The sequence below is a fragment of the Acomys russatus genome, chromosome 25 (genome assembly GCF_903995435.1).
Source record: "Acomys russatus chromosome 25, mAcoRus1.1, whole genome shotgun sequence".
Lineage (NCBI taxonomy): Eukaryota > Metazoa > Chordata > Mammalia > Rodentia > Muridae > Acomys > Acomys russatus.
In genome coordinates, this window is record NC_067161.1 from 49,594,969 (window position 1) to 49,618,136 (window position 23,168).

At 55.3% G+C, this 23,168-nt stretch overlaps 1 protein-coding gene and 2 non-coding genes across 3 annotated transcripts; all 3 read left to right on the plus strand.

The window, feature by feature from the left end:
* The first annotated feature begins 1,135 nt into the window (after nt 1–1,135).
* On the plus strand, nt 1,136–16,863 carry Per1 (period circadian regulator 1). The gene is made up of 22 exons (XM_051167520.1): nt 1,136–1,701; nt 6,805–7,199; nt 7,341–7,439; nt 7,536–7,690; nt 7,790–7,911; nt 8,001–8,202; nt 8,352–8,403; nt 8,538–8,680; nt 9,035–9,113; nt 9,185–9,291; nt 9,643–9,796; nt 9,888–10,212; nt 10,525–10,630; nt 10,727–10,898; nt 10,984–11,114; nt 11,335–11,514; nt 12,129–12,371; nt 13,156–13,766; nt 14,191–14,377; nt 14,613–14,802; nt 15,117–15,267; nt 16,001–16,863. The coding sequence occupies exons 2-22, from the start codon at nt 6,925–6,927 to the stop codon at nt 16,256–16,258; spliced, it is 3,942 nt and encodes a 1,313-aa protein (XP_051023477.1). The 5' UTR covers nt 1,136–1,701; nt 6,805–6,924; the 3' UTR covers nt 16,259–16,863.
* Nucleotides 16,864–17,464: 601 nt separating this feature from the next.
* Nucleotides 17,465–17,538, plus strand: Trnat-agu (transfer RNA threonine (anticodon AGU)). The gene has a single exon. It is a non-coding gene; the product is annotated as a tRNA-Thr (tRNA).
* Nucleotides 17,539–17,955: 417 nt separating this feature from the next.
* Trnas-cga (transfer RNA serine (anticodon CGA)) lies at nt 17,956–18,037 on the plus strand. The gene has a single exon. It is a non-coding gene; the product is annotated as a tRNA-Ser (tRNA).
* Nucleotides 18,038–23,168: the final 5,131 nt, after the last annotated feature.

The window sequence follows — 23,168 nt, forward strand, 5'->3', positions numbered from 1 at the left end:
GAAACCCTGTCTCAAAAAGCAAACAAAACTCACTAGAGGGCCAGGTGTGGTGCATGCCTTTAGTCCAAGTATATAGTAGGCAGAGGCAGGCTGATCTCCGAGCTTGAGGCCAGCCTGGTCTACATAATGAGACCCTGTCTAAAAAATAAAGTTTTCTGCTTGTTTTGCTTTTTGAGACAGGATCTCACTGTGTAGCTCTGGCTGTCCTAGAACTCACTATGTGGTTCAGGTTGGCCTCGAACTCACAGAGATCCACCTGCCTCTGGAGTGCTGGTTTTTAAGGTCTGTGCTATGGGGCTGGAAAGATAGCTCAGCAGTTAAAGAGCACTCGTTCCTCTTCTTCCAGAGGTCTTGAGTTCAATTCTCAGCAATCACATGATTGCTCATGATCATTTATAATGAGATCTGGTGCCCTCGTCTGGTGTGCAGGATTATATGCAGACAGAAACAATGTGTATGTAATAAATACATAAATCTTACCATATCTAGCCTCTGCCTCCCAAGTGCTGGAATTAAAGGCATGGGTTTCAGAGCCAGGGAATGTAGGAGGCAGAGGCAGGTGGATCTCGGGTTTGGGGCAGCCTGGTCTACAGAGTGAGTTCCAGGACAGTCAGGGCTATACTGAGAAACCTCATCTGGAAAAGTAAAAAAAAAACACAATAAGAATATTTTCAGGTCCTTCCCTTGGAGATTATTTCAACGGTTCTAAGGTGCCGAGGTGTCTTGTATTTAGCAACAATCTACCCTAACTTCTACCTTTATGGAGAGTTTAAGTATGTTAGGCTTTAGGTTTGCGGTTTTCATAGGCCCTATGACATCAAGCTGCCTTCACATTGTCAGGGACCTGGGTTCAGAGGCAGGCAGATCGCTGTGAGTTCGAGGCCAGCCTGGTCTACAAAGCGAGTTCCAGAACAGCCAAGGCTACACAGAGAAACCCTGTCTTGAAAAACCAAAAAGAAAAAGAAAACCTATAGGAGGCGACTGTCATTTTCACCATCACTGTCATGTAATGTAAAGACCTCTTCACTCTAGTACTTAGCTTTTTCAGCTTTGGGGATTAACAGACACACAAAGCTCGGGCACCAAAGCCTCTCTCTGGTCATGCCCGGGTCCCTTTACAAAGTATCCCCACTACGCCATAGCCTGTCACAGCTACGCCTGCGTACAAGTCGCTCTGTGCGCCTGCGCAGACTCCTCAGTCTTGGGTGAGTGTCGTCAAGGAAAATCCCCAGCTTCTGGGTAAACAAGCTGCCGCGTGAGCCCGCCTGCACGTGTTCCCAACATCTCCGAGACCTCGCAGCCTATGAGAAAGTTTTTAGGGCAGTGCTGGCATTTGCGTCACCGACTTAAACAGGGCGGGGTCTTTTTCACAGCCAATAAAAACTTTAGGAGTGGGCGAGGGGCGTGGCTTCCGGTCAGATGTCCAATCAATGCGCTGGGGCGCCCCCTCCCTCACGTGGCTCTATCTCTACCGGTTGTCATGTTGTCCAATAGGACGATGACTGCGGTCTGAAGTGCCAATGGTGACTTTGCGGGGGCTAGTCGGCTGCACGCGGAGCGGGGCATGGGTTGGCGCCTCTGAGCCAATAAGCTTGGAAGGCGTGACGGAACGGGCGGTGGGAGGGCCCGGAGGAGCCTGTGGAGTAGCTACCCAACGACCGCAGTAGTGAAGAAATTTGTATTCTGCGTGCGCTCGGAACTGTGAGTAGCCCCCTACTCCGGGGCGGTCAAAATAGATTTTTCCGGGGAGGTGTGTTCGGCCAAAAGGGGTGTCAGTGGCGTGGTGTGTATGTGATCGTGCAGATGCGTGAGAGCTGCAGGAGAAATGCTTGGGTGGTTGTGGAGAAGGGGTCGGCAAACTCGGCTCTAGGGGGACTCGAATGGAGTTACCAACATCAGATCTCTCACACTCTAGGGTCTCTGGACCTTATTGCGTAGCGCAGGGTTCTCAGAAGCCTTCAGCCACCCGAGGGAGCCGAAGCGCCTGCGATGGGACCCCTGAGGGCTGGCTAAGGTTCGTGTAGGCTCCTAAAACACTCGAAAGAGGCAGAGAGTCCGAGGCTGGAGAAGCGCTGGTAGCGCAGGGGAAGGGGGCATGGTGATCTGAGAAAGGCTGGCATATTGGTGTGTGTGACCCCGAGGCTGTCTCATCACGACCGTGGGTTTCTTTTTCACGAGCAAAGGATAGCTTCGGGGTCTCAGAAACATGCTCGGAAATAGAAACGGGGCAGCAATTTGTTGGATTCTCAAAGGGAGGGCAGGGTAGAGGGTTTCTATACACCGGCTTCTCCAGCAGCTAGAGGTGAGGAGGTACTAAAAGGCAGCTCTGGTGTCTAGACAGTCGGGCCTGGAGTGAGGTGGGAGAGGGAGGAAGTGAGATTCCTAGGAAAGTATTGTGGCAGGAGGCTTCTCGCATGATCTCAAGGGTTTTAGAGCATAGGGGGGAACAAAAAAGAACAGTGGTGGCGTGCGTGGAGTACAAACAGTGCCTCGCGAGCAGGCGGAAAGAGAAGGGATTGCATGCAGCCTGTGTCCTAGGCACCAGACTTAGAACCTGGGACTGTCCCCCCCCCCTCCCCAGTCCTGGTTTGACAGTGCAGGAATGGTAACACTTCACAGGGTCCCTAAGGAAAAGAAGCCAGGAGAACAAGCCATCATTAGCGCTTGCACTGTGGGCTCCATTATTTGGAAGCTGAGAACACGTGTATGCAGCCCACAGGGCAAGTTTAGTAACTACTAAGTCTTAGTTGTCCCTCATGAAATGAGAGCGCTATCTACCTTCTGTCCTTTGGGGGCTTAAATAAGAACCGTGCCTGTAAAGTACTTAGCACAGCACGTTTACAAACTGTTAGGTAACAAAACAATAGTGGTGGAGTTTGTGTGAATGCCGTGACCGGGAGCAATCCCCATCTTCTGTTTTTCTGCAAGTTTTGATGACTCCTCTTTTCCCTCTTCCTGATTTTTCTGGTCTTCAGGCACCAGCCCAAATTCCAACATTCCTCCCCTGTGTTCCTCTCCCAAGATCTGGGACCCAGACTGAGACTGTTTGCTCTGTCCCAGTTTGACTTCCTCATCTTAAATCCATTCTCCGTCGTCGTCGTCCCCCACCCCCACCCCCGCCCCGTGCTGTAATTGTAACTAGGAATTCTACCTCTGAAGGGGGCCCCTGGAAAGGAGCAAAGGTGCGCGGTCTCTCTCAGAACCTGGGCCTCCAGTTTACCCGCCCTGGCTCTTTGGTACCTGGCCAGCAGCTGTGTAGAGTTTGGCGAAGGGGCAAAGCCAATGCCAGGACCTGTAAGAACTCAGGGAGGGCAGATGCAGGTCCTGAGAAGAAAGCCAGGCATGGCGGCGGCGGAGGGGGGACCCTTTCCTCCTAACCCTCTCTCCAGGAATCCTTGGCTTTTGTACAGGAGCGCTGTCGTTGGGTTGGGGGAGGCGCCAAGGCTGAGTGCATGTCCTGGGCCACTAGCCAGAGAACACGATGTTCCCAAGTGCGCTGGCCGCCGCCCTCTGGGGCTGGCCGCCTCCCAAACCGCTGCCTCTCCAGCCTCCCTGCCCCATATTCCCCGGCTGCTTCGCCCCGCCTCCTTCCTCCGCCTTGACGTCACCGCTGTCTCCCGCCCCCTCGCCTCCATTGACGGCAGCAGAGCCTGGTTACTGTGGGGACGGTGAGGCCCTACTACCTGGGCCTTGGCATCAGGCGGGGGCTGTTGGAGTGCAGAAACCTTTTGTCCGCGTAAATGACAGATACGGAGGTGGGCGAGTAATGGCTGTTTGGGTCAGAGGAATTACACCTAAATCCTCGAGAGCCGTGGAAGGAGAAAGGGGTCTGAGAAACAAAAAACGGAGAGGACAGGAGCAGGGCAGGGGAGCAGGGTCATTTTCGGGAATAGGAAGCTGGGAATTCAGCCTCTTGTGTCTTGTTTTCCTGCCTCTGTTTTTCTGGGTTATTTTATGACACTTGTGTGTCCCAGCTTTTCTACCGAACCCTGTCTCTGCCCCTCCGCCTCCTCCAAGGGAAACACCATTGTTAAGGGAAGCTTTAGCCACGTGACAGCGAGGGGCGTGTACTTAGAGCTGATTATGTCAGCCGCTGCGTGGTGGCCTCTTCACTTGTCACCTCCGTTTCCAGGGAGGCCTGAGGAGAGCGACTCAGCACAGGTCCGGAAAGAGGGCTGTGTCACTGCAGCTCTCCTGGACCCGTCCTGGCACGTCAGCCCCTCCCTCGCCCCCAGTCAAGCCCCTGTTGAGTTTTTATGAATGCTCTACTTGTTGCTGTTGTTGCTGCCTCGCCCTTCCTGAGGCTCCATCTACCTTACCTATCCCTGGTAGAAACAAAATCGTTATGGTTTACAGACGCTCTGTGTGTCAAGTCCTGATGGGCTCACCTTACTCCTGAGAGCACTGTAAATGAGGCAGAGGGGCTTGCTTTTTCTAAGCAGCATATAAAACACTTGCCACTCACCTTTTTCTGCCTAGGCCCTCCACTACCCTCTCTGCTGCCCCCTTTGTAGTCCTGGCTTCCTGGCCCCCACTGCTGGGGCAGCCTTAAATGTGGGTGGCTGCATCCTCTTCAGAGAGGCTGCACTAGTCACCAAGTAGGTTGCCTGGAGACCTTTCCTCTGATTGGCTATCGAGGCACCTGCTTTTGTTCCTTTCACAGTAACCACTGGCGCTAGCTGCCCCTTCCATTGTCTGTATACGCCCATCACCCACTCACCCCTTGATGACATGTGGACCCTCAATTGCCCTTTTCCCGAGCGTCTGACGTGTCCGTGGAAACGGTTGGGTTCTTGTGACAGCGCTGGGGAGAAGCCAGGGCATGTTAGTCTGGGTTTTTCTCTCTCCCAGTTCCCCTGAGTGCCAGATATTTCATTCAACTGGGTCCAGGACAGGTGTCTTGTTCTGCAAAGCTGGTCGGCTCAGGAAGTAGGTTTCTCTTGAGCACCCAGCTGTGGCCTAGGCATTTTCCCTGAAAAGGGGTAGCTTCCCTCCCTCCCTCCCTCCCTCCCCTTTCGTTAGTCATCCAGAGCCCATTGGCTGCCTGAGCGGTGTCTGAGGCCCTTCAGCCCAGCACCAGCACCCAAGTCCACGTGCAAGGATGTGTGTGACACAGCCCTGACCTCAGTGGGGCCCAGTAGCCAATCAGATGTCAGGGAGAGATCCTTAGCCAACCGGGGGCGGGGCCTGTGGCTCTACCGGCACAAGGCCAACGAGGGGCAGGGCCTGGCATTATGCAACCCGCCTCCCAGCATCTGAGAGCTGCTCGGCTGCGGGCTGAAACTGCAGGCGGCAGGAGGGCGCTCAAACTGCCAGGTAGGGGATCTCTGCTGCAACCCCAGGGCTAGTCTTTGTCCCGGAGCTCTACCGTCACTACTTCCAATGTAATGGGTCACTTTCAGCCCTCAGAGCACAACAGTAATCTGCCTTTTCTGTCACCGGCCACCGCTTCTCCGCCCCTGGAGCTCTAGGTGTTCAACTCAACCCTTCACGGGTCGTCTGCATTTCTTCCTCGCTCACCTTGCCTTCTGCTCTGCTCCTCCACGGCAGCCATCCTAAGCCCAGCAACAGACCTCTAGCAAACACAACCCCTTACTCCTCTGTCGACACTCGGGGGTCCCTGCATTGACGCGGCACAAAAGATCCCTTCAGGGATTCGCACTCCTTGCCTTCCTCCCTTCAGTTCCTGGCCCCATGCCGGTCGTGATGTCAGCCGTTTCAGGCTGGAACATCCTGTTCCCAACGCTAGCTCTTGCTGTTGGCTACGGCCTTCCCTTTTCTCCCAGTGCTGGGGAAATACTAGGGATGGGGGTGTGGTGAGACCGAGTAGAGAAAGAACTATATGTTAGTTGTTGTGTGTCCCCTACCTAAGGCATTGATGTAGTGGGTTAACCAGAAAAGTAAGGGACCGAGGGAGATGCCTGGGTCCCTGTCTCCGGCAAGTGGTAATTCCGGCCCTGGAGTTTGGGAGTGGGCAGGGACCCGGGAAAGAAAAGCCGTGTCTTCATCAGAATGTTGTTCAGGCTAGAGCTAGGATGGGGGCGTTTCCACAGAGAGCCGGTGTTGTGTATTTCTCCCTGGGGACACTAGGGCTTGACCCTGGAGCCCCTATAGTCTCTTCACATGGCTTCTGGGACCCGGGAATTTGTTAAGGTGGGTGACCCTCCCCCCACCGCCGCCCTGCGCCTTGCCAGCCAGTTACGAGGGTAGGTTGGGCGGTGTTGGGAGTGGGTCCGTTTCCCACTTGCACAGCAATCGGGGTGGGGGAGGGGTCGCTCCTGCCCTCCTGTGGTCCCTCCAGCAACCGCTGAGCTCAGCGGCTGACGTCGGTTTCCCTGGCGACCGCGGCTGTGGCGGAAGCGCGTGGTGGGGCCAGGCACATCAGCGCGCATGTGCAGTGGGGGTGGCACCGCCCCCGGATAAAATTAGCCCGGAAGCCTAAATATAGGAGACCATCAGCTCACCCCCTGCTCTGAGGCCTCAGAGTCCCAGGCCAAGTGGAGACCTGATGAAAATTTGGGGATAGGAAACCTGCAAGCTTTGACCTACAGCCATAGTTGAGATTGTTCAGGCTGTACCCACTCTACACTGGCAGGGGGTGTAAGAGGAGGCCCAAGAGAGCTGCCTTCCTACCTGTGGTATCCTTGGGGGGAATGGAAAACAGAGCTTACCTTTCTATTTATTGCAAGCCCAGACCTGAGTCCCAGCAGTGAGGGACAGGCAGAAGGACAGCGTAGCCAGCCGATGCTGTGGGTTTAATGGCTCAGCTCTTGCTAAACATTTCTTCTTGCTTTCTTTTTCTAGGTGCTGTGATTAAATTAGCCAGGCATCCTACCTCCCTTATCCAGGCCTCAAAAGCCCTGTCGTGTACCTGTGGTGGCCTCTTTACCTTCCCTGTTTTGTCCTCTGCTGTATGGCCCAGACATGAGCTGTCCCCTAGAAGGGGCCGATGGGGGAGGGGACCCCAGGCCCGGAGAACCTTTTTGCCCTGGAGGAGTCCCATCCCCTGGGGCCTCGCAGCACCGGCCTTGTCCAGGCCCCAGCCTGGCTGATGACACTGATGCAAACAGCAATGGCTCAAGTGGCAATGAATCCAATGGGCACGAGTCCAGGGGCGCATCTCAGCGGAGCTCTCACAGCTCCTCTTCTGGCAACGGCAAGGACTCAGCCCTTCTGGAGACCACTGAGAGTAGCAAGAGGTGTGTGTGTGTGTGTGTGTGTGTGTGTGTGTGTGTGTGTGTGTGTGTGTACATGTGCGTGCCTGCACTGTGGAGTCTAGAAGTGGTGAGCTAGGCTGTTGATCACGAGGCCCTTGTCTTAACCGGCTGTTGCTTTTCTAGCACGAACTCTCAGAGTCCGTCCCCACCCAGCAGCTCCATTGCCTATAGCCTCCTGAGTGCAAGCTCAGAGCAGGACAACCCGTCTACCAGCGGCTGCAGGTGTGTGTGGCGTGAGGGCTGTGGGAGATGCCTGGGGGGTGGGGCCAGACTCTAGGGCTAATGCTGTCACCCCTTCATTCCCTGTGGGCCTTGCAGCAGTGAGCAGTCAGCTCGAGCCAGGACCCAGAAGGAACTCATGACTGCACTGCGGGAGCTCAAACTTCGGCTGCCACCAGAGCGTCGGGGCAAGGGCCGCTCCGGGACCCTGGCCACGCTCCAGTATGCCCTGGCCTGTGTTAAGCAGGTGCAGGGTGAGTGGCACTTCCTGGCTGGGTGTGGCCGGGCCTTGCACTACTACTGTTGGGACCGTTCTCCTTACTGACTCCAGCTTGGCTTCGCTTCTTCTACAGCTAACCAGGAGTATTACCAGCAGTGGAGCCTGGAGGAGGGTGAGCCTTGTGCCATGGACATGTCCACGTACACGCTGGAGGAACTGGAGCACATCACGTCTGAGTACACGCTTCGAAACCAGGTCAGTTGCAGCTCGGGCCCCCTGTTCTAACAGCCCTCGCCCCGTCCCTACGGCTCCCACATCTTCTCTTGATCTTGGTCCCGTGCTAGGACACCTTCTCTGTGGCCGTGTCCTTCCTGACGGGTCGGATTGTCTACATCTCGGAGCAGGCAGGCGTCCTGCTGCGTTGCAAGCGGGATGTGTTCCGAGGTGCCCGCTTCTCAGAGCTCCTAGCTCCCCAGGATGTGGGTGTCTTCTATGGCTCTACCACACCGTCTCGATTGCCCACCTGGGGCACCGGCGCCTCTGCAGGTAAAGTCCCCTGAGTCTGAGGAGAGGACTGAGGAGCTCCAGGAAGCTGCTGCTGTGAGCAGCCTGGACCTCAGCCCTCACTTGCTGGGCTCTTCTCAGCCCGGGGAAGAGACGGCGCTGTGCTCACTGGCGTTCTTGTCTGTGCTTAGGCTCCGGCCTCAAGGACTTCACCCAGGAAAAGTCTGTCTTCTGCCGAATCAGGTAGGCAGGGGAGGAGAGGGCAAGCCCTCTCCCCTACTTATCCCTGCTCTCTCTGTCACATGTGCTGTGACTTTGACAAGGGGATGGCACTGCATCCCCCTGGAAAACTCTAATATTCATCTCTCCCTTGCCAGAGGAGGTCCTGACCGGGATCCAGGGCCTCGGTACCAGCCATTCCGCCTAACCCCATACGTGACCAAGATTCGGGTCTCAGATGGGGCCCCTGCACAGCCGTGCTGCCTCCTCATTGCAGAGCGCATCCACTCTGGTTATGAAGGTGGATAGGCTGGGGCCCTGGCCGGGTGGGAGGGCTGATGGGAGAAGGGGTGAAGGTCGAGGTGAGAGTCTGGGAGGCACGAGCTGGGTCCTTAGGGTCCGGGAAGCATTATAAGGAGGAGGGTCCTGGCTGCGGACGAGGGTGGGATGAGGTCCTGTGCTGTGACAGGTGAGAAGGAACACAGCAGTGGTTCTCAGTGTCATCTCTGGTGTGAGTCACCAGATGACTCAGACCCTGTGGGCCGTAAAGCCAGGTCTGAGCTGAGAGGAGGCATGCCCGGCAGCCAGACCCCAGGCAGGAGGAGGGCGGAGGAGCTGGACCACTGTGGGTGAACCGCATCGTTCTATGCCGCAGCTCCCCGCATCCCTCCCGACAAGAGGATCTTTACCACCCGCCACACACCCAGCTGCCTCTTCCAGGATGTAGATGAAAGGTAGGTGAAGGCTTGGAGGAAGGTGGGCAGCCAGGGCCCAGGCCAGGACCTGACGCCATCTCTCATTGCAGGGCTGCCCCACTGCTGGGCTACCTGCCCCAGGATCTCCTGGGTGCTCCAGTGCTCCTCTTTCTGCACCCTGAGGACCGGCCCCTCATGCTGGCCATTCATAAAAAGAGTGAGTTCTGCTCGCCCCGCTCTGCTCGCCCTGCTCTTTCCCAGGTCTTCTTTTTTTTTGTTTTGTTTTGTTTTTGTTTTTTGAGACAGGGTTTCTCTGTGTAGCCTTGGCCATCCTGGACTCACTTTGTAGACCAGGCTGGCCTCGAACTCACAGCGATCCGCCTGCCTCTGCCTCCCGAGTGCTGGGATTAAAGGCGTGCGCCACCACGCCTGGCTTCCCAGGGCTTCTTAGCTGCTCTTGTGACAGTGTCTTTTGATGGCTTGGTCTCTTGGATATCTGTGTGTCTCTTTCTCCACTTTATTCAGCTCTCCCACCCACTGACACCCACTTTCTTTCCTGCTCCCACAGTTCTGCAGCTGGCAGGCCAGCCCTTTGACCATTCCCCTATTCGATTTTGCGCTCGGAATGGGGAATATGTCACCATGGACACCAGCTGGGCCGGTTTTGTGCACCCCTGGAGCCGCAAGGTGGCCTTCGTATTGGGCCGCCATAAAGTCCGCACGTATGTGGGCCATATCTCTGAGCTAGTACTGGGGATGGGGCAAAATGGCGGGATTAGGGAAAGGACTGAATTTGCCTTCACTGCCCTGCAGGGCGCCCCTGAACGAGGACGTGTTCACTCCCCCGGCCCCCAGCCCGGCTCTGTCCCTGGACCCTGATATACAGGAGCTATCAGAGCAGATCCACCGGCTGCTCCTGCAGGTGAGCGCTCAGGAAGACCTCAGGACGAGGTGCTCAGGAAGCCAGCCGGGTACAGAGACTAACCAGTCGCCCTCCTTGCTGCAGCCTGTGCACAGCTCCAGCCCCACAGGGCTCTGTGGAGTTGGTCCTTTGATGTCCCCTGGTCCTCTACACAGCCCTGGCTCCTCTAGTGATAGCAATGGGGGCGACGCTGAGGGGCCTGGTCCTCCTGCTCCAGTGAGTAGCCTTCTCGGGGTCTGTTTTCTTGGGAATCACCGTGGCCAGTCCTCCATGCTAACCCCACCTGGGCTCCTGGCACTGGCCGCCCCCGTGCTGCCCTGCGCTCTGCCGTCCCACGGGCCGCCCCCGTGCTGCCCTGCGCTCTGCCGTCCCACGGGCCGCCCCAGTGCTGCCCTGCGCTCTGCCGTCCCACGGGCCGCCCCCGTGCTGCCCTGCGCTCTGCCGTCCCACGGGCCGCCCCCGTGCTGCCCTGCGCTCTGCCGTCCCACGGGCCGCCCCAGTGCTGCCCAGTGCTCTGCCGTCCCACAGGTGACTTTCCAGCAGATCTGTAAGGACGTGCACTTGGTGAAGCACCAGGGACAGCAGCTCTTCATCGAGTCCCGGGCCAAGCCTCCTCCCCGGCCCCGTCTCCCTGGTGAGTGCGTGATGGCGGAGAACGAGGGTGGGGGTTAAGGCCGAGGTCCCCCAATCCTCATCCCTAACCCACTTACCTCACTTTTCCTTGCCTCAGCTACGGGTGCATTCAAGGCCAAAGTCCTTCCCTGCCAGTCCCCAAACCCCGAGCTGGAGGTGGCCCCTGCTCCTGACCAAGCGCCACTAGCATTGGCCCCTGAGGAGCCAGAGAGGAAAGAAGCCTCCAGCTGTTCCTACCAGCAGATCAACTGCCTGGACAGCATCCTCAGGTGAGGCTGCCAGTCACCTCCCCACCTGACGCTGCCTTGCCTGTCCCAGGGCCGCCCTTCACCCCTTTGCGGCATCTGTCCCCAGGTACCTGGAGAGCTGCAACATTCCCAGTACAACCAAGCGTAAATGTGCCTCCTCCTCTTCCTACACGGCCTCTTCAGCCTCTGATGACGACAAGCAGAGGGCCGGTCCAGTTCCTGTGGGGGCCAAGAAAGGTAAAGCCCCATTACAGGCCTGGCTCCCCTTGTCCTGTCCCAGCCTGACCCTGGCCTATAGACTTCTGCCTTGGGGGCTCCCACCTGCTCTTCCCTGTCCTCCTCTCCTGCCTCCTGATCTCCAGGTCCCCCCTCTAGCCGATCCTCCCCACTCCTCCCTGGGATGCCCCTCTCTGACCTTCTAAGGGGCAGTGGTAACCAGTGCCATCTCTCCGCACAGATCCGTCGTCAGCAGTGCTGTCTGGGGAGGGGGCCACTCCTCGGAAGGAGCCAGTGGTGGGAGGCACCCTGAGCCCGCTCGCCCTGGCCAATAAGGCGGAGAGCGTGGTGTCCGTCACCAGTCAGTGTAGCTTCAGCTCCACCATCGTCCATGTGGGAGACAAGAAGCCCCCGGAGTCGGGTATGGGCACGGAGTGAAGGCGGCCGGTGACTGGCCCCACGCGGCCCCTCAGCCAGAGTTCCTTTCCTGCCCGGCTTTCCTCCCCTCCCCCAAATGGAGAGAAGGAGGCCACCTTCTTAGCTTGGGGCTCTGCTGCTCCCCACTGTCTACCCTGCTAACCTCTGCTGCTTGCCCCCCACCCCCCATTCTCCTTCCTGTGTTCTTCCTGTCAGTTGAAACATGAAAGTTGGGTTAAGGGGAAGAGGTCCAGCCCTGAGATGCTGGCCACAGACTGGTCTAAGTCAGGCAATCCTGAAGACTCTTCAGGGTCTTTGGGTAGATCTTAAAAATGTGTGAAAAGCAAGACATGGGTGGGCTTCCCTTGTGAAAGGGTTTCTGGCAGGGTCTTGGACATGGGTGGAGACTGAGCATCCTCAATTCTCCTGGGATAATTTTGTGTGGAAAGAATAGTCCAGGTCACCTCTTGATGAGGGGGTGTCGTGAGTACCTGGGGTCCCAGGCTTGGCCGTGGGACAGAGCCAGGCTTGGCTGGCCTGTTGGATAGGGAGTCTGTAGTGTGGCTGGTGACCTCTGAGCTGTTTCTCATCACCTTTCCCCTATCTCACCTCTCTTAGACATCATCATGATGGAAGACCTACCCGGCCCGGCCCCCGGCCCGGCCCCCAGCCCGGCCCCCAGCCCCACAGTAGCCCCTGACCCAGCCCCAGATGCGTATCGACCAGTGGGTCTGACCAAGGCCGTGCTGTCCCTGCACACACAGAAGGAAGAGCAAGCCTTCCTCAGCCGCTTCAGAGACCTTGGCAGGCTTCGTGGACTTGACAACTCTTCTGTGGCCCCCTCAGCCCCTGGCGAGCGAGGTAGCCACCTAGAGCTTCCTTGAGCTGCATTTGTGCAGCCAGCCTAGGGCCAGCTGCTGGGGTGGTGCTGTGGTGGAGGGAGATGTTCCTGCTTTGGGACTGCAGCTGATGCTCCTTCAGCATTAGGACCCTATTTAGTTAGACTTCTAGATAGCGCGTCTCCCTGCTAGGCCAGGCTGCAGGCTGCAGGCTGAGGGGGGAAGCCTGGAGGGCTGGCCCTGGCACAGGCAGGAAGTACCTGGTTCCAGGTAAGCGACTCCAGCCCTAGCCTGGGAACAAGGGCTTAGCATGACGATGTGATCTGCAGTGACTCGGGCCACTCTTGCATGGGGTTGGACTTCAAGGGCAGATGGAAAGTAGCCCCGCTAGGGACCTGCAGGAGACCTCAGCAAACAGCTGTAGACCTGAGGTGGGGCCCTCGTTCCCCTGTGAGTTAGGCGGAGCACAGCTTCTGCTGGCAGGACACCTATCCAGGCTGGCAGATGGACTGAAGTCACTTGGCCTAGGCGTCCATGGCCCCACTCTGCTCCTCGTATCTCAGTGTGCCTCTGGTTTGCACACCCCCAGTGTGACCCTTGTGTAACCTTGCCCTCCCTGGCTCCTTTTACAATAAACCCCCTGCCCCTGGCTCCTGTGATTCTTCTTGAAGCTTCCCTGACTTCTGCTTGCTGCCTTCTGCTTTTCGCATGTAGGCTGAGGAGCCGTCTCGGCCCTTTGCCCATTCTCAGTGTCCCAGGGCAGGAGAGGTGGCAGGCTCCTTGCTAACCCTGGTCTTTCCCCACAGGCTGCCACCATGGCCCCATGCCCCCGGGTCGCCGACACCACTGCCGATCTAAAGCAAAGCGTTCTCGCCATCACCCGACCCCCCGGCCCGAAACTCCCTGCTATGCCCCCCTTCCTTCACCTGTGCCCTCTTCTGGACCCTGGCCACCCCCAGCAGCCACCACTCCTTTCCCAGCAGTGGTTCAGCCCTATCCACTCCCAGTGTTTTCCCCTCGAGGGGGACCCCAGCCTCTTCCTCCGGCCCCCACATCTGTGCCCCCTGCTACTTTTCCTTCTCCCTTAGTAACCCCAATGGTGGCCTTGGTGCTCCCTAACTATCTGTTCCCTACTCCGCCTAGCTATCCATACGGGGTCTCCCAGGCCCCTGTTGAGGGGCCACCCACGCCTGCTTCGCATTCACCTCCTCCATCCCTGCCTCCACTGCCCTCTAGCCCCCCACACCGCCCAGACTCCCCACTGTTCAACTCAAGATGCAGTTCCCCACTCCAGCTCAATCTACTGCAGCTTGAGGAGTCCCCCCGCAACGAGGCGGGTACTGCTGCAGGGGCCCCTGGGAGCAGTGCTGGGCCCCTGCCTCCCAGTGAGGAGGCTGCTGAGCCAGAGGCCAGACTGGTGAGCAACACCTCCCTCTACCCACTCTTGCAGTGCCCTCAGCTCTTGCCCCTCCTCTGCCTGGCTGCTTCCCCCTGGGCCGGGTCTCAGTTTCCTGGGGTCAGTGTGGGTAGGAGCCCCAAGCAGAATTTCGGAATGAAGCAGAAATCAGCTGCCTCCTCTGGGAAGGGGCAGCTCTGTCTGGCTGGCAGGTGGTGAGATCATCCCAGGATATGGCAGTATAGAGTCTAAGAGTATCGGCCACTTAGCGTCTGGCTTGTGTCCCTACTTACCAGCTGTCTCCTCGCAGCTTGGCCCTGTGTCATGGACGGCCTGTTGGGCTGGGTGTGCCTTCTTTGGTTCCCCTCAATAGTAGCAGCAGTTGAGAAGCAGCCATGGTGGTGACTCCTTCCTGCCTTCCTGTCCCCTCCACCCCTCCCTCCAGGTGGAGGTCACAGAGTCCTCCAATCAGGACGCACTTTCAGGCTCCAGTGACCTGCTGGAGCTACTGCTTCAGGAAGATTCTCGCTCTGGCACCGGTTCTGCAGCCTCGGGCTCCCTGGGCTCTGGCCTGGGCTCTGGGTCTGGTTCCGGATCCCACGAAGGGGGGAGTACCTCAGCCAGCATCACTCGTGAGTGCTCACCCACCAGTGCTAACTTAACTAACCAGAGCAGGGCAGGGGTGGGGAGGTGGGAGGCCAGAGCAGGGCAGGGGTGGGGAGGTGGGAGGCCAAGCCCCAGTTTGGCCCAACCCGTTAAGGCCCGTGGGTTGGACCCACAGTCTAAGAGGGTAGCCAGCCTGGTGAAGCCTCTCAGGATGAGCGTGTTAGCAGGCTGGCTCCATTGGCCTTCTCCTCCCCTCCACAGGCAGCAGTCAGAGCAGCCACACAAGCAAGTACTTTGGCAGCGTCGACTCTTCAGAGGCGGAGGCTGGGGCTGCTCAGGCCAGGACTGAGCCTGGGGACCAGGTCATTAAGTATGTGCTCCAGGACCCCATCTGGCTGCTCATGGCCAATGCTGACCAGCATGTGATGATGACATACCAGGTGCCCTCCAGGTAGGTTTTAGAGGCCTCACTTCTTCCCTTTCAGAGCAGTAGCGAGGCCAGCCTATCTGCACTGCTCAGATAACTTAAGGTTCTTCCTCCTGGGGCTGCCTCTGATCTGGAGCTGCTCGTTGTGGCCCAAGCTCCTGTCCCTTGGGGCCTCACCAGTAGTTCTTGTCAAGTTGAGGGGAGTTTTCCTGCTGTGGAAAGTTTCCTTGCACTCCAGGAAGGAGCAGAAGACAGTGGAGCTAAGGAATTGTGGTTGGAGATGAGTGCCAGGCCATGGGTCTGGGCCTGGATCCCAGCCTCGACTTCTCCTCACACAGGGACGTAGCCTCTGTGCTGAAGGAAGACCGAGAGAGGCTCCGGGCCATGCAGAAGCAGCAGCCGCGCTTCTCAGAGGACCAGCGCCGCGAGCTGGGTGCTGTGCACTCCTGGGTCCGGAAGGGCCAGCTGCCTCGGGCCCTTGATGTGATGGTGAGGAAAGTCTGGGAAGCCAGGAAGAGGCTAGGGTGGAAGCTGCTGAGCTCAAGTTCAAGGGGGAGAGGACAGAAGTGTGATCCCAGTGGCTTTGAAGCCCTAATTCTGAGGGATGCTGAGTCCGTACGCCTGCTGCTGGCTTACGTGACATTGAACCACATTGCCTCAAAGACTTTTCACAGAACTCTGGCTCTTCACACCACTCCATCGTAGGGTTTCGGGAGGGCCCTTTCAAAAAAATTTTCTTTGGGTTCAGGCGTGGTGGCGCACGCCTTTAATCCCAGCACTCAGGAGCCAGAGGCAGGTGGATTGCTGTGAGTTCGAGGCCAGCCTGGTCTATAAAGTGAATCCAGGATAGCCAGAGCTACACAGAGAAACCCTGTCTCGAAACCCTCCCCCCCAAAAAAGTTTGGGTTTTCTGTGTGTGGATGTGTTTTCTGCATTTATGTATATACACCACACGTGTGCCTGGTGTCCACGGAGGTCAGAGGATCACCATCTGGGACTGGAGGTGAGGATGGTTGAGCCTCCATGTGGGACTGGTGCCTGAACTCGGCTCTCTAGTCCCCTAGGTAGAGGGTTCTCCACCTTGTGAGACTGTAGGTACATGTGTAGACTGGTTTCTTGAGGCTGCGTTTTGCCACTCACTATTAGGTTAAGATTGGGCTGCTGGGCCGACAGGCTCCAGTGAGGCTCCCGCTTAACTCACCGTCTCCCTTTTCCCTCCAAGGCTTGTGTGGACTGTGGAAGCAGCATCCAAGATCCTGGCCACTCGGATGACCCACTCTTCTCAGACCTGGATGGATTGGGGCTGGAGCCCATGGAGGAGGGTGGAGGCGAGGTGGGTGGGGGTGGGGGTGGTGGGGAGCCCCAGACCCAAAGTGGGGCTAAGGGTTCAAGCTCTCAGGACTCTGCCATGGAGGAGGAAGAGCAAGGCGAGAGCCCATCAAGCCCGGCTTTGCCAGCAGAAGGAAGCGGCACCAGCTAGACTCCATGTTGGGGCCACTTGCCACAGTGTCTGAGAGGCTTCCTTTCATCCACGCTGAGGTTCTTAGAACTCAAGATGTGGCTGAGCCAACCAATAGGAAACTGCCCAGCTTCTCCCAACACAGGGGGCAGGACCCCCCCAGTACCAGTTCAGGACCCAGGAGCTGCCTCTAGCCTCTTAGCAGAGAGTGGACGATTTTCAGCCCGATTTGGAGGGTTGTTAGCTCCCACCCTGCAGAGGAGACTTTTCCTCATCTGGTTAAGATTGCTGACAAGCTGCTGACGTGGTCTCTCCAAATCCCAGCTGAGCCCGAGTCCCAGGCGGAGAGTTGGGGTTGCACTTATTTATTGGGGGAGACAGCTCACTCTCCCACCTCATCCCAAGATGGGAGGAGGGGAGCCTGGGGTCCATGTAGGATCCAGGGGTTCTGAACCCCTAGCTGCTCCAAGGGGGAGGTTGGTGGACCATGGAGTCCCTGGTGCTGCCCCTCAGGTGGGACCCAGGTGTTCTCAGCTCTACCCTCTACCAATGGCATTTGTGTTTTTGATATTGTGTCTGTTATTATTTTTTTTAATACAAAATGGAAAACCAAAGACTTTGTGAAATAAAGTTGGGAGTTGGGGTGAGGGGAGGCCAGACAGAACCACCAGCAAGGTTGCGATGTAGGCGGGCTGATGAAGCCTCTTCCTTTGTCCTCCATGTTCCTGGCCGCCAAAGATTTACCTGGCCTGAGGCAGGTGGATCGCTGTGAGTTCGAGGCCAGCCTGGTCTACAAAGAGAGTCCAGGACAGCCAAGGCTACACAGAGAAACCCTGTCTGGAAAAACCAAGAGAAACAAAACACACACACACACACACACACACACACACACAAAAACCACTCAACACAACCACACTATTCCCCCTGACTTCATAGACCGGCAGAGAGGCACGACGTGGCTAAAGTCTTGGCGAGCTCAGGTCTGTGGCCAGAGCAAGTGGAAGCGCGGCGCTTTAGCTCAGTTCCTTAGCTTTATGTCAGCTGCCCCTGGTCAGTTTAGCAAAGACACCAGCCCTTCAACTCAAAACTTAGCAAAGGGGGGCCTGGGTGGAGTTAGTAATCGCAGGTCCAGTTCAGACTGTTGGTGGAATTACTCGACTCTAGTTTTCCTTCCCGCACCTGCTACTTACAGCTGATGTACTTGGAAGCAGCAGGTACGTTGCCGTTGGCGCCGTGGCTTAGCTGGTTAAAGCGCCTGTCTAGTAAACAGGAGATCCTGGGTTCGAATCCCAGCGGTGCCTGCTCTGCAGAGGGAAGTGGTATATTATTGCCCAATTATTGCCATCTGTCCCGGAGGAGATTTCTGCTGCCTTAGACTCTTCCTATTGCTTACTGTGCCCTTAGGGCCACGTTTCCTATGCACTTTTAAGTGTCTTTAGAGACGCAGAAGCCTCTGAGCCTTGACACTGCACCTTAAGGCTAAGGACAGGAATAGGAAGGACACTGGTTTTATTGGGGGTTCACTGTGGCTCCGCGAGAAGAGAGCCCGGGAAGAGGTTGCTGCTCAAGGCGAGGCCACGAAGGACCTGGCAGTCTAGTCGCAGCGCACGCGCACAGCTGGGGAAGGAAAGAGGAAAAAAAAAAAAAAAAGTAAAAACTTCAGGGGGTCGAGTGTCTTGATAGGCAGCTATAGCTCCGCAGGCCCAAGGCCGCACGCGGCTGTGATGGCCGAGTGGTTAAGGCGTTGGACTCGAAATCCAATGGGGTCTCCCCGCGCAGGTTCGAATCCTGCTCACAGCGTTAGTAGTTTTGGTGTTAGGTACTGCCCGCTCGATAAGTGTTAAGTAGTGTTCTAGACTTTTCTTTGGAGAAGCTCCCAATGGGATTCGCTAGCGCCCCCGTGCGAAGTCGGGACTACTATGGTTTAACTCCATCAAATCACTCAGAGTCTATTAAGCCTTTTTTTTTTCCTGTTAAGCCTTTTACTCAATTCCGACTGTGTCATCCAAAACCACGAATCACCAGTACTGTTTTTAATTTTAAGATTTTGAAATGATTACATTTCTTACTTCCCCTTCCTCCTTTCTAAACCTCCAATATACTCCTCCCAGTTTTCCTGCCAGTTAGTTTACTCCTTCCTTGAGGTGGATGGGGACTTCTCTCACTCCCAGCCGGAAGCCTGCTTCACTGGCAAGATGGTTTCCCATGGACTCCACAGCTGTGTGCGCTTACCCAGCGCTCTTCTTTCCCTGACTGGCCAACCCCCACGTACACCCCACTCCCCACCCCACGCTGAGACAGGCTTTCTATGTAGCCCGGGCTGTCCTGGAACTCATGCTGTAGACCAGGCTGGCCTCGAACTCAGAGGTCTGCCCATCTCTGCCTCTTGAAGGCTGTGCACCACCACTGCCCTGCTCCCGTCAGCTTCCTGAAGAGGTGATTGCATTCACAACAACAAAAGCATCTGCTGTGTGTCCCTGAAAAGTTCTTGTGTTGGCAACTTAGTCCCCAGATGGGAGGTAGGGCCTTTGGGACATTATTCGAACTACAGGATGTCGTATGAGTGGAGGCCCCATGAAATGACAAGCGGCTCCAACAAGCTTGCTATTCTGTCACACCGTATGATTCCCTCTACCAAATTCTGATGTGACAAGAGCACTCTCACCAGATATGCTGGCACCGAGCTCTCGGGCGTCCCAGCTTTCCCAATAGCTTGGAATATTGTGCTGTTGTAAGCCAGCTGGAGAAAAGGCCAGAAAACAGAGTAAGATGCTGTCTGGGCCCACGTTCTTCCACAGTCACCATTCCATTTCTTGCTCCTCTGTTCAGCAAGAAGTGACCTCACTGTCCCCACCTCCCCCTACTCCTCTGAACCCCCTCCAGCCATATCCACACCTTGCCTCACCATCATAGCTTCCTTTATTAAGGTTTATCGAATAACAACCACATTGCTAAATGCTCCTCCCTTGCTTCCTTCCCAGCCCGGATGCCCTTTGGATGTTCCTTCTGCCTCATTAGCAGCTAGCTCACAGACTCTTCTTGTGCAGTGAGGAGAGTCAGGGGCCTTAGCCTTCCAGTGGTCGCCTCCTTGCCTGTGCCATCTGCTGAGGCAGCTCTAGTCTAGTGCCTTTAAACGCCAGGCAATACCTTACACTGCCTCACGCTTTTATCTCCACATCTGGACCTGTCCCCCAGGACTATGTCCTACTGGGCTGTCAAGTAGGGATCTCATAGGGATCTCAAGGTCACAGTCTTTCCCTCAAAGCTGTTTCATCTGTAGTCTTCAAATTTCAGTCAACAAAAATTCCATTCGTTTGGTTGATTACACTAAAACCTTCAGAACCATCCTTGGGTCTTCTTTTTCTAACATTCCATATTGATCAGTCAGCAAGGTCTTTGCCGAGTATGCAAGGTTTAGCCTGTTGGGAACATATTGGCGTCACTGACTTCACTGTTACGTCTATTCTACATGAAGTGAGACTGTATGTTTCTATTGACAGCACCCAGTGAGGACTCTGAAGGCATGGAATCAGACTCATGACTTTATTTTTGAGGGGTGGTGAATCTGGGGACCGGACCCCAGGATTTTTGTTTTTTTTGGGTTTTTTGAGACAGGGTTTCTCTGGGTAGCCTTGCCTGTCCTGGACTCACTTTGTAGACCAGGCTGGCCTCAAACTCACAGCGATCCACCTGCCTCTGCCTCCCCAGTGCTGGGATTAAAGGCGTGGTTCCAGAGGGCTGCTCTCTGCCTTAGAGCAGCCTCTCCCCTCACCACCTCCACATCTCCCCTCTGGAGTGTTTACTTTGCTTAACTTTGCTAAATAAACTTTGCTGAAGACGTCTATACTTGGGCTGGAGAGATGGCTCAGAGGTTAAGAGCACTGGCTGCTCTTCCAAAGGTCCCCCAGCAACCACATGGTGGCTCACAACCATCTATAATGAGATCTGGTGCCCTCTTCTGGTGTGCAGGTGTACATACAGGCAAGGTCACTGTATAAATAGTAAATCTTAAAAAAAAAAAAAAAAAAAAAAGATGTCTATATTCTTGACTGTTTCTTCCCATAACAGAAGGAGCTAGAAAATTGTGTGTGGATTCATTTCTATTTCTTCTTCTTCTTCTTCTTCTTCTTCTTCTTCTTCTTCTTCTTCTTCTTCTTCTTCTTCTTCTTCTTCTTCTTCTTCTTCTTCTTTGCTTTTCCCAGACAGGGTTTCTCTGTGTAGCCTTGGCTGTCCTGGACTTACTTTGTAAACCAGGCTGGCCTCAAACTCACAGTGATCCACCTGCCTCTAGGATTACAGGTGTGCACCACGATGCCCAGCTAAGATCTTGAATTTCTGATTTTCCTGCCTCTGCCTCTCAAGTGCTAGGAGGACAGGCACCACCATATCATGACACCCCATTCTTCTAGAATAAGACCTTGCAGAATTACAATTTTCACCCACCACTCTCTTTATTTCTTTGCTTTTTCTCCATCATATTTACTGTCTGCCAAATAATATTTTGTGTACCTTGCATGGACTGTTTTCTCGACAAGAGCAAAAGCCGGTGAGGGCAGAGCTCATTGTTTGTTTTGTTTGGAGCTGTCTCTGCAGCACAGAGTAGGTATGGATGAACACATGCTGAGGACAGAAGAAATGGCAGGCAGGGTTCAACTTCTGTAGCTGTGGGCTTTAAAGTTGATAAGTGTCGTCCTGATGAGACCCTTCCTTGGAACAAACAAAAATAGAACAACAAACAGAACAAAAAGGAAAAGAAAAAAGTGTTCCTTTCTATTTTATCAGAGTCTGAGATTCCCTGAGTTCAGCTTTGAATCACAGAAAGCGACCTGGAAGCCAGAGCACAGCTGCTGTAGGCGCCTAGAACTCTCAGGGGCTGAGTTCTGTGGCTCTCCAACCTCCTAGCCCCAGGGGAACATCCTCCTAGCAACTCCCCTATTCAGGACCCAGGGCATCCTCAGGAGCAGCTTTCCCTTTGAAGAACTAGAGGTCTAGGACAAGAGGCTTGAAAGCCAGGTGGTGGAGCTGTCACAGTGGGAGAGAGGAAGTCAAGCACACTGCCAGCCCTCCCCTGAACTTCAGGGTGGCCCACCGCAGAGAGAGCTCAGCAAGACACAGATGCCTGTGCTGTTAGGACACAACATGACGTGTGTGTGGACACAGGTCCTCTCTGGACAGAGGCTTGGGATCCTTCCTCATCGACACCAACACTCACAACTTTCAAAGGTAGACCAGGGACCGCTTCACAGGCCACAGCTGTGCTGGGGCAAGGAGCTGGCATCAAACCACCCAGTTCACCTGGAGGGTCACCTTAGGTTTTTAGGGCCCGAAAAGTACATCTTTTAAAATTTTTATTTCTGATTTTTCAAGACAGGTTTTTGTAGCCTTGGCTGCACTGGAACTCACAGAGATGAGTTTGCCTCTGCCTCCCAAGGACTGGGATTAAAAGCTGCTACCACTTAGTGTACTTAATTAAAAAAACAAAAACAAAGAAAAAACTACTCACACCTGTAATCCCAGCACTGGGAGGAAGAGGCAGGCAGATCTCTGAGGCTAGCCTAGTCTACAAAGAGAGTTCCAGAACAGCCAAGGATATTACACTGAGAAACCCTGTCTTGAAAATAACAAAACAAACAAAAAACAAAAACAAACAAAAACTAGGCATAATAAGTAATATTTAGAGTAAAGCAAAGAATGTAACAATTTACATATTTAAGATGCTGACAAATAGCAAGACTCTGGGTTCAATAATTAATACTTAGTAAGTCAGACACTGACAAATGCAGACAAGCAGCCTAAACTCCTGGCGGACGCTACAATATTCTCCACAGACCGCCTACCTACTTTGTGTATTTTTTTTCTTCGTGTGTATGTGCAATGTACAGAATCCCATGGCCCTATGGACACCTTGCTGGAACCTTCCCCAGACTCTGTTTTTGGGCTCCTTAATTTCATTAGCATCAGGGTGAATCAGCCTGTGCAGTCAAGTCCTTTCCCCCACCCCCACCCCCAAAACAGGCTCTCAGCCTGCTGAGAAAGCCCATTCTCTGAAACCAGTCGGTTTGTTTTTCTGCTTTTCCAAATGAGCGATTCCCACATTTTTCATCAAATGGCCTATAAGCGCTTCTGATGCCGGTGGGAATAACCAGGATCTGGGGTGGGGTTGGGGGTGGGAGGGTTGATGCCAGTGGGGGGTGGGGCGGCAGCCTCAGGAGCAGCGAAGACCCCTTTCCCATGGAGAGGTGGTGACCGGCACGGTGTAGGAACGAGGGGGTTCTCTGGTGGCCTCTCTTTCTTAAAAGAACACCGTCTCAAGCGAGGATACTCAAAAGTAGTCTGTTGCCAAAGCTGGCCTTGGATTCTCTACCGCGCTTCTCTTTTCCACAGGAGGGTTCGGACTCCTCACGGCTGACCATGGCTGAGATAGTGTCACCACCCTGAGGTTGCCTCTGACCGCTTCCGTGGAGCTAGTTCTTCAGTGTCACGTCTTGGCAACTATCCTTACGAGCCCGTTAAATTGTCCTAGTCTATTTTCTGTTTTCTTGTTCGATTCCTGTCCCCATACCACCGTCCCTGCCAACAACGTACATATCAGGAGAGCTCAGAGGCAATGTGACCCCAAGGCCTAATAAAAAGTGGTCGCGCGCGCGCGCGCGCGCGCGCACACACACACACACACACACACACACACACACACACACACACACAGAGATCTAGGCTGAGTGGACAGATGAGCCCAGTAGGGCTCACAGAAATGCCAAGTTTACTTTTCTCCTGCTTGGAACTGAGAAAGGAGCGTTGTCACTGATGCCATCCGAAGATGAATCCCACCAGGCTGAGACAGTCAGGAGGCTGAAGCCGGAATTCAGACCGTGGAGGAGGGACGCGGAGGGCGGTGGAGCGCTCGGGAGGGGAGCGGAAGGCGGGCGAGGGG